We start from the raw sequence: 9,877 nt of genomic DNA, 5'->3' as shown, positions 1-9,877 counted from the left end.
ACTTCTACTAGTAATTCTTTTTAAAATGTGATTTGTAAGCGTCAAAATAAGATAGATTACTTAGTATAACAGGTAAAAGTGACTTGATAGTGTAAAAATGCTTATATTAATGATGCATATTATGTCAATTTATGTGAAAGAATTCGGAGTACAAGATCAAAACACTTAACTTCGACCGTAAATTTTATCATAGTTGATGATTCAAAATATTTTTAAAACATTATAGTCAAACAAAAAATTATTTTTGACTCCTCAAAGATTAGTACCTTCACATAAATGAGTGCGGGGAGCATGTATATATTGTTCATGTGTTTCTATTCGGAAAATAAATGAAACAAAATACAAACTGAATAAACATGAGAGAGAGAATTAACAAGTTGTGTGATAGCTACAGAAATAAATAGTTGAGAGAGAAAAAAAGAATGCCGTAAAGAGAAAGGAAAGAAGACTAGCAGTACTTTGCATACTCTTCTCGGTATACATTTGTCAAAGTGGGATAAAAATAAAAGTGGGGTGTATACATGAAAGAGAAAAGACTATAGTGAAAAAGTTGGGCCCATAAAAATAAAAATAAAAATAAAAACAAAAACAAAGGGAAACAAAAAGATACCAACAAAGCCACAAAAGAGATTTGGAAAGTTAGTTGATGCTAAGGATAAAAAGGGTCACTTCCATTGCCATTCAAAACAACTAAAGAGAAGTTAGAAAGAAGAACAAGCTGAAGTTCACCAAAAAATATCCTTTTTCTCTCTCTCTCTTCATCAAAACAAAAAACCTTAGTTCATCACTACATCAAAGCAAAGCAAAGGTCTGTCTTTTACTTCCCTTTTTGTGTGTTTATTCCTTGAAAAATTCCTTTTGCAAAATCCAACACCCCCCCCCCCCCCTTCTTGTCACAAAATCCAAGTTTGTAATATATTACCCCTTCGTTCTCTTTGTTCATTCTTTGTGTAAACGAGAAAAGAATCTTATACTATATGGTTATATAACAAGCTAAAGTTCTTCAACATCAAACTTATTTTGTACTTAATATAGTTTTTTTCTTTTGGGATAGAAATAAGCTCAAAGTTTCACTCTTATCAACATATATATACTGTATAGTCAGTTTATGATCTAGTATATCAGCCAGAAAGAGTAAACAGTGAATCATACCAACTATTTGTGTAAAGATCCCTATAAACTAAGCCTAAAGTTCTTCAACATCAAATTTATTTTGTTATTTATTGAATTGTTTTTGTTGGATATAAAAAGATCAAAGTACTCTCATAAATATACATATATATACATAGAATATACTAGGATATCTTATGTCTTATACGAAAGATCATCAAGAAGATCAAGAAAATTGTTCTGAAGCTACTATACATAATCTTCAACAGTGTATTCAAGAACAGCTACTACTTCATCATCAAGAAGAACAAGAAAATATGGAGCCACAAAGTTACATGAACCAGGTTCACTTCCAAAGCAACTCGGAAATGTCACAAATTCTACCATGGACACTACCTCCAGTTCAACCTTTCAACTCGGTTCACCACCATGACCCTTTCCTCCTTCCACCTTCACCATCACCTTACGGTTTATTCAACCGTAGGCCACAATTCGGTTACGAGGGTGCCACGTCATCGGACCACGGTCACCTCAGGTTCATATCGGATACTTTAGTAGGTCAAGTGGTTCATCATCAACCCGGTTCAGCACCTTTTGGTTTACAAGCTGAGTTACAAAAAATGACAGCTCAAGAAATTATGGATGCTAAGGCATTAGCTGCTTCAAAAAGTCATAGTGAAGCTGAAAGGAGACGTAGAGAAAGAATCAATAATCATCTTGCTAAATTGAGAAGCCTTCTTCCTAATACTACAAAAGTAAGCTCAAAATTATTTCACTTCCAATCATTAATCATATCATTCTCTTATGCCTGAACGATCTTATATTATATGCTTATTTAATGTAACAGTATGTGCGCTAACGGTGTAAAAAATATTTCAACCGCTAACTCTTCGTATCAAGATTGATATGACGATAACCTATTGTAAGCCTAAAAATATTCTTTTAAACTCTTAATGCAATCTGTTGCTTTGTTTTATTTGTAATGTATTTAGGTACAATATTTCGAGTAGTATCTCTTTTCGGTTTGAGTTTAAGTTTTATATATACCGTGAGTATAAGGAAACTTTTCACATATCGAGTTATTCAAATGATATTTATAAGTCAGTTTCTTAAAAAGTGAAATTTATAATCTTGAAAATAAGATAGATTATTTGTTACAACTTATATTGCTTAGACTCTCCAAAATGTTGCAGCACCCTTTTTGGATCCTCTAAAAATGCATTACTGTTAGAGAATCCTACATGACTCAATCGACATTTTTGAAGAGTTCGAACAACATAGGTTACAACAATTCCGGTTGAACTAGTGAATAAAAATTAATTAGGCAGATGATCTATATAAGTTAAAACTCTTTTGGTTTTAGATCTTCTAAGATTTTATTTTGGATTCCTTTCATAGAGAGAGAGAATACAAAACCTAGCAGCACCAAATGAGTAAAGTGTGTATTTAGGTACAAAAAAAGTGTTGGCCCTTTTCCATTTTTCTTCTATTTCTTTGATCTATTTAATAATTTTTTCAGTTGGTTTGGACATAAAGAATGAATATTTTGGACGAAGGTGATAAATATTCTGATTGTAGTGCTAGTTCCGAGAAAAGTTGGAGAAATGGAAAAAGGGAACAAAGCGTTAATGTCGCTAATTTGACATGAAAAAGAGAAACCACCAAGCAGTTGAAAAGCTTCCATAGAAAATTCTTGCCGGTTATTTAATTTACATTACCCAAAATAAAGTTGTTGTAGGAAAAGGGGAAAAAATAATAATCCACAAGAAAAGAAAAAAAATTAAAGATTAACAAGAGACAAACAAGCATTTTTGTCAGTCATGCATACTCTAAAACACTCTACTTCATGCCTAGCCCAAAAAACCCCACCCTAAAACGAACCAAAACTTCTCAGTTTGATGATCTATCATATCAAGTTCACAAACCCCATTTTCTAAAACTTTCAAAGGGTTTAACTTATATATATATTTATATAGTATTAATATATTGTAACGTTTTATAATAAGATAACTTGCCTTCTTTTTTTTTCCAGATTAGTGATCTCATTTTTTATGAACGAATATTTATAGTTATAACTTAGGTGACCTGATATCAAGTTAACAAATCCCATCTTCTTATTTTTCAAAAAGGGTTTACCTTATATATCAACATACATCCATATGTTGTAGCAAGTAATATGTGTTACGTTTCAAATTTCCTACCTTTTTTTATGAACGATTATTTGTAGTCATTTTTTAGGTGAACTGATAGTAACTAAGAAAATTTTATATTGTTATTGTATAGAATTACGTTAAACTTTCCAAAAGATGTTCATAAATTGCATTAGTCAACGTATGTTCCCAAACTGGCTTGTTGAAGGAAGTTCATACTTATGATTTTCATTATTTTATTTTTATTTTTTTTGGTTATGATGTAGACGGACAAAGCTTCATTGCTAGCAGAGGTGATACAACATGTGAAGGAGCTAAAAAGGCAAACATCCTTAATAGCAGAGACAAGTCCTGTCCCAACTGAAATTGATGAATTAACAGTTGACAATGCAACATCCGATGAAGATGGTAAGTTTGTGATTAAGGCCTCGTTGTGCTGTGAGGACAGGTCAGATCTTTTGCCTGATTTAATCAAGACATTGAAAGCACTAAGGTTAAAAACACTTAAAGCTGAAATTACAACACTTGGTGGACGTGTGAGGAATGTCTTGTTCATAACTGGGGATGATTGTAATTATAATAATAATCAAGATTTGGATCCGAATACCAGTGATGATGATCAACAACAGCCACAATATTGTATAAGTTCAATACAAGAAGCACTTAAAGCAGTGATGGAGAAATCAAGTGGTGATGATTCTTCTTCAGCAAGTGTTAAGAGACAAAGAACTAACAACATCAACATCCTTACTTAAATTACTAGTAGTACTTTTCTTCCTTTTTGTGTGTTTCTTTTTCTTTTTTTTTTCTTTTTTTTTTGGGGGTGTGGTTTTATTTTTTTCTCCTTAACTTCTAAGAACAATATATGTAGAGGGTCGGTGTTGTTTAGGTCTTGGTCTAGTGCGTGGTAAGAGTACATCGTGTTTTGTCGCAGACAAAAACATCCAGTATAGAGGGGCGGATCTAGTATGCGCTGATTTTGGAACCGTGCATCCCCGACTCTCAAGGGTTTCTGGATTATAAAAAAATATATAGAGGGTTGGTGGTGATTTTTTTTTCGGTGTCCAAAAATGTCCCTATCAATTGCCTCATGTCATGCACTCATCAAAACTCTGATATTTAAATGGAGGAGTGTTGAGGGGTAGATCTAGTATCCGCTGATTTTCGAATCATGTGTCCCCGGTTCTTGGGAATTTCTGAATTATAAAAGAAATATAGAGGGTTGGGGGTGGTTTTTTTTTTTTTTTTTTTTTTTTGGTTGTCCAAAAGTGTCCCTTTCATCAGTTGGCTCATATCATGTTCATCAACAGTTCGAGTCATGCAAGAAAACCTAAAGAAAAAATGTGGGGAAGGATCTTTTTCGTGAAGAGAGAAGCATTATAAGAAAACCTAAGATAGAAAGGTTTGATTACGTTGGTGATCCAATTCTAGGGTGCAAATATCAAACATGCTGTCTGTCTTTTTTGTTCCTTGGTGAAATTTCCTTGTCACCTTCTTTCTCTCTCTCTTCGTCAGCATTATTGCATGGTGACGATATGTGGTTATTTTATGGAGAATTTTTACACTAAGATGTTTCTTCAAATGCTGTTTTAAGGAATTTGGTATTTTCAGAAGTTCTTTGGAATCACGAGTGTGAGCTTGTAATGGGCTGTTTTTTTTGGGGGGAAGGGAAGAACTGTAAATATTTATTATTAAGTTGTTGTGTTCCTATGAATATGCCTTGTACTTTTCTTCTCAAGGAATGGACTATCTTCCCTTTACTCTTTTCTTCTTCTTTTGTCCTTTTTTTAATTTTGTGGTTGACTCTAGGCATCGGTGATGTTATTTTCGTTGTAATTCTGGGGTTGTTTATCTGAATTCCATGTAACAAGGTGATGTGAAAATTATCAAATGAAGTTATATCTTTACCTATTTAATTCAAGCTTTTTAAATGGATATGGATTCTAAGATGAAGCCTTTGCAAATTGTAAGAGTACTACACTTTTACTGTATTAATTTAACTTCTTGTAACGCGTTATTATTTACTAATAATACTTTCAAGGTTATCATACAATATTAAATGATATTTAATTACTATGATCAACACCTGTTTAATATACATAAATTGTACTGGTTGGGTTAAATACATTATACTATTTACTCCATGTTTACGAATTTTTTACCTCAATATGCACATACAAATGCATGCATGAATGCATACATAGCATGTTACCACAAATTTGTAGTAAATGATTGTGAATAATGATTCATATGGTGATGCGCTATGTCAAACCATGGCAACTGTTCAGGTAGACCATTTAAGATTTGCTAAGGAAGATTATGTGCAATAGTAATATCTTGATTGTAAATACTAGCTTAGGCATACTTATGATTTCTTATTGCGGAAGCGAGTCTGGAACAATTACTACTTGAGTTATCGATGGTTGAAATCCTCACAAAAATGGACGAAGTGTCAACCGCCTCGATATCCTATATATTGTGATGCAAGGAAGTAGCTTAGCCGTTGTTTATTTAATTCCCACAAGAAGCACCAGGAAAAAAATCAGTGTATACCCTTTATGGATAAACCTGACCCAATGTATTTATTGTTCACAGACTAGGGTTTATTAAGAGGAGAATTAACTAATCGGTTTATGAGCTAATTAGTACTCTTTACGGATAAACCCGACCCAATAATATTATCAACAATAATAGTTTTAGATACAAGTCATAATCACCCCAAGACCCCCTTTTCCCCATCTTAGTGTTCATTTTGTTGAACATACTCTTGATGAACGGTCACGGACTCAAAATTTTAGATTATGGTGCTCAATTATTTTAAATATTAAAATTGCTATATATTTGTATATGAAATATTAATTTCTCAATGTAAATAATAATGTCTGGCTCCAAAAGTACTGGATGCTTGAACACCCAACCCATAATGTAGGTCCTTCATAGAGTAAAATGTCAATCTTTTGATATCTTAAGAGTCGTAGTAAAGTGACACAACTAACAGACATGGAAGACTACTGAGATCTCACAAGATATTTCAATGTTTATGCCCTCTGGGCCACCCAGCTTATTAGGAAGTTTAGCATATATATCCATGTCCTTGCAAGTAGCTTCTCTTGTTCATCTATACTTCTATTTATAAATAATTAATTGTTGTCCTAGCTAATTAGGAAGTTGATTTTTAAGAGTGAAATCTTAAAGCACTGATTATTGTTAATTACATGAGAGATTTTTGTATGAATAAGTTTAGGTGATATGTTCAATCATTTTAATTACATGAGAGTCAGGTATATGATTGAATTTCTGTCATTTTTGCTTGAAGTTCAGACAATATATACTGAACTTCAGCCATTTTGGTATTTGGTTCAGGCCATGACTAAACTTCGGACATTTTTGCGTGAAGTCCAGGCCATATATGATTGAACTCACTTGACATTAAACTTCTAAGTGATGTAAAATTCTCTCTCTCCTCAATATGAAATTGTGTGTGTGGGCAATGCAGTAACTCAAAAGAAACACGCCTTGGCACCTTACAACAAAAAGATTTAACCCCCCCCAAAAAATGGAGAAAGGGAGAATAACCCTTAACTAGTTATGTATGCAAAATCTTTTACAAAGATGACATCTTAATTAAATTGCGCTATGCAAATAGGCTACCTCACCAAATTACTTCTTTTCCTTTTTCTTGCCAAACTATAGAAATACTACAAAGATAATATGAAACTCAATCCCATATGCTTATGCATCAATTGGGAGACTTGAAGGCATGTAGAAATCTCTCTTCAGTTTTTCTTCTTGAAGCAATTGCAAGCAGATTCTGAAATGGCGGTCCCTTTGATTTTAAATTTTCGTTCAAATTGGGATATCTAATTTAGGATGTCAACTTTAAATGCTACACTAGCACATCATTGGAACATTAAAGGTTCTAAACTTCTAATAAGTACGTATAAGATGGAAATGAAAGTCTTCATAATATAAGAAAGTTGATTTAAGTAGTGAGTTGTCATTTGCCCATTTGCATGAGCATATTATAGTCAAACTGAAATTTGAAATGTGGAAGCTTTAGGATTTTGAATGATGTGTTTGTCCTTCCACTAAAAAGAATAATACAAGTGCCGCCTGTCAGATTTGAACCCCTGTCACCTTTTCCTATAAAGGAGCCGTTTGGACATGGTTTGAAATCATGTTTGGACATGCAATTTGGATATCTTAAGTTGAATTTTCTCTTATAAACATAAAAATCCACAAGTTGTGAAAACTATCAAAACATTCCCAATTCTTATACAATCTTACCGAATGAGCAAGTCATAGTTCATAACAAAATTAATACGTTACTAGAAGGCCTCTCTAAAAAATACAACATCAATTGATCAAACTTTAGTTCAATAAAAATGAAAATTTAACATGAATAGTAATGAGGTTGGTAGACATAAATAAAGGTTGGTGGAAGTTAATGAGATTGGGAAATGGTTGGTGAGAATAATTGTTAAATATATCTACTAGCTTATGAGTCTTATTTTACAAAATATAAACTTAAGGGTCAAATTTTTTATTTAAATTTTTTGAAAACATGGATTGAAACCCCAAATCATGCCTTTTTGGATGATTTAGGGTTTGAAACCATGAGATGATATGTCCAAACGCTGGACATAGAAGAGAAAAGGGGGGAATGGAAAAATAGACCCGTTTGGGTCTAATTCTAATAAAAAAAACCGACAGAAAAACCGACGCAGTCCGTCGGTTTTTTTAATATTGTTGACCCGACTTTGACCAAAAAAAAATTAGAAAACCGACATAGTCCGTCGGTTTATTCAAAAAAATATTCATTTATTAATATTTTAACAAACAAAATGAATTATAAATTATTTAATATATTTTTAAAATTAAAACCGGCGCCTTCCGTCTGTTTTTAATTATTTAATTTTTTTTTCTAATAAAACCGATGTCCCAAGTCGGTTTTTGTAAAAATAAAAAATAAAAAAAATTGACGGAATTATAAAAGAAACCGACGTTGTCCGTTGGTTTTTTTAATAATAAAAAAAAATATTAGAAATACACAAAACCGACGGACTGCATCGATTTTTTGAAGCGACGCGTCCGTCGATTTTTTGTCCGTCGAATTTTGGCAATTTTTTTAGTAGTGAAAACTTATTTTCCTATAATTTATATTTTATATTTATAGGTCTCATACTAGGGTTTTAGTAGGATGATTAATTATGGGCTAATAAACATCGTTTATGAATGAACTCAAACCAATTATATTTTTCAACAGTTATAAACACACAAAAAATAAAAGTCGCTTTAGATAGAAGTCATAATTCCTCCAAAACCCCTTTCCCTCATCTTTGTGTTCATTTTGCCAAACATACTCCTAGATGACAGTCAGTTGTGGACTCAGAATTTTAAATTATGGGTGTTCAACTATTTTAAATTTGAAAATTGTTACGAGCTTGGTGCTCAATTAATATATTTGTATGAACTATTAATTTTTCAATGTAAGCAATAATATTTGGCTCCAAAAGTAATGGATGCTTGAACACTAATAACCCATGTAGGTCCTTCAGAGATGATGGCGACGAGCAGATGGAATTAATCCGACAAGATCAATTCCATGTATTTTGAAAAGCTTTCTGAGTTTCAGTTAAGTTGTTAGGACAATTTTGTACAGTAAAATGTCAATCTTTTGATATCTTAAGAGTCATAGTCAAGTGACACAACTAACAGACATGGAAGACAACTGAGATCTCATAAAATATTCCAATGTTTATGCCCTCTGGGCCACCCAGCTTATTAGGAAGTTTACCATATATATCCATGTCCTTGCAAGTAGCTTCTCTTGTTCATCTATACTTCTATTTATAAATAATTAATTGTTGTCCTAGCTAACTAAGAAGTTGACTATTAAGAGTGAAATCTTAAAGCACTGATTATTGTTAATTAGGACTTGAGCAACTTGAGACATTTTTGCATGATTAAGTTCAAGTATATGCATGACTGAATTTCAACCATTTTTTGCATAAATTTCAAGTTATGTATGATGTGACTCACTTGCTATTGGACTTTTAAGTGAATGTATGATTCTCTTTCTTACAATACATTAACTCAAAAGAAACATGCTTTGACACCTTACAACAAAAAAGATTTAACAAATGATGTGCGTTAAACTGCGCTATGCAAATAGGCTACATCGTGAAACTACTTCTTTTCCTTTTGGGAAAAGAACACTGTGTGTCCAATGACCCAAAGTAATGCCACATTTGGCCAATAATTGGGCCTAATACCCCCAGGAGTCCGCTCGGCCCAAAATAATGCCAAAAAATGGCCGGTCGGCCCAAAATAATGCCAAGGCTGGCCGGCCAACAGCCCAGGCTGCTACAGCATATATACATATGTTGGAATTATAGATACACTTTATTTACAAGAATTATACATTTTATATACATATGCTGGAATTAATCATACATTTATTTTACATAAATTATACGTTAATTATACATTTATTATACACGTATTATGCAACAATGATATGATTTTTTTTTTTTACATATACAATAGTGATACATATTATATACCACAATGATACGGTTTCTATTATACATTTTTTATACGTATGGTACACTTTC

At 32.4% G+C, this 9,877-nt stretch overlaps 1 protein-coding gene across 2 annotated transcripts; it reads left to right on the top strand.

Moving 5' to 3' along the window:
* Positions 1 to 504: 504 nt before the first annotated feature.
* Positions 505 to 5,176, top strand: LOC132067717 (transcription factor bHLH30-like). 2 transcript variants are annotated; one of them, XM_059461022.1, is made up of 3 exons: positions 505 to 808; positions 1,380 to 1,865; positions 3,527 to 5,176. In XM_059461022.1, the coding sequence occupies exons 2-3, from the start codon at positions 1,428 to 1,430 to the stop codon at positions 4,013 to 4,015; spliced, it is 927 nt and encodes a 308-aa protein (XP_059317005.1). In that variant the 5' UTR covers positions 505 to 808; positions 1,380 to 1,427; the 3' UTR covers positions 4,016 to 5,176. The 2 variants fall into 2 exon arrangements, with proteins under 2 accessions (XP_059317005.1, XP_059317004.1); XM_059461021.1 differs by lacking the exon at positions 505 to 808 and having other exon boundaries at positions 866 to 1,865.
* The last annotated feature ends 4,701 nt before the right edge of the window (positions 5,177 to 9,877 follow it).

The sequence above is a fragment of the Lycium ferocissimum genome, chromosome 8 (genome assembly GCF_029784015.1).
Source record: "Lycium ferocissimum isolate CSIRO_LF1 chromosome 8, AGI_CSIRO_Lferr_CH_V1, whole genome shotgun sequence".
NCBI classification, from domain to species: Eukaryota; Viridiplantae; Streptophyta; class Magnoliopsida; order Solanales; family Solanaceae; genus Lycium; species Lycium ferocissimum.
Note: the sequence above shows the minus strand (reverse complement) of the source record. Positions and strands in the feature narration are given on the sequence as shown.

Coding starts and splice junctions, on each gene's coding strand:
- LOC132067717 (XM_059461021.1), top strand. CDS start 1,308: ATGTCTTATACGAAAGATCATCAAGAAGATCAAGAAAATTGTTCTGAA. Junction 1,866..3,526: donor TTCTTCCTAATACTACAAAA/GTAAGCTCAAAA, acceptor GTTATGATGTAG/ACGGACAAAGCTTCATTGCT.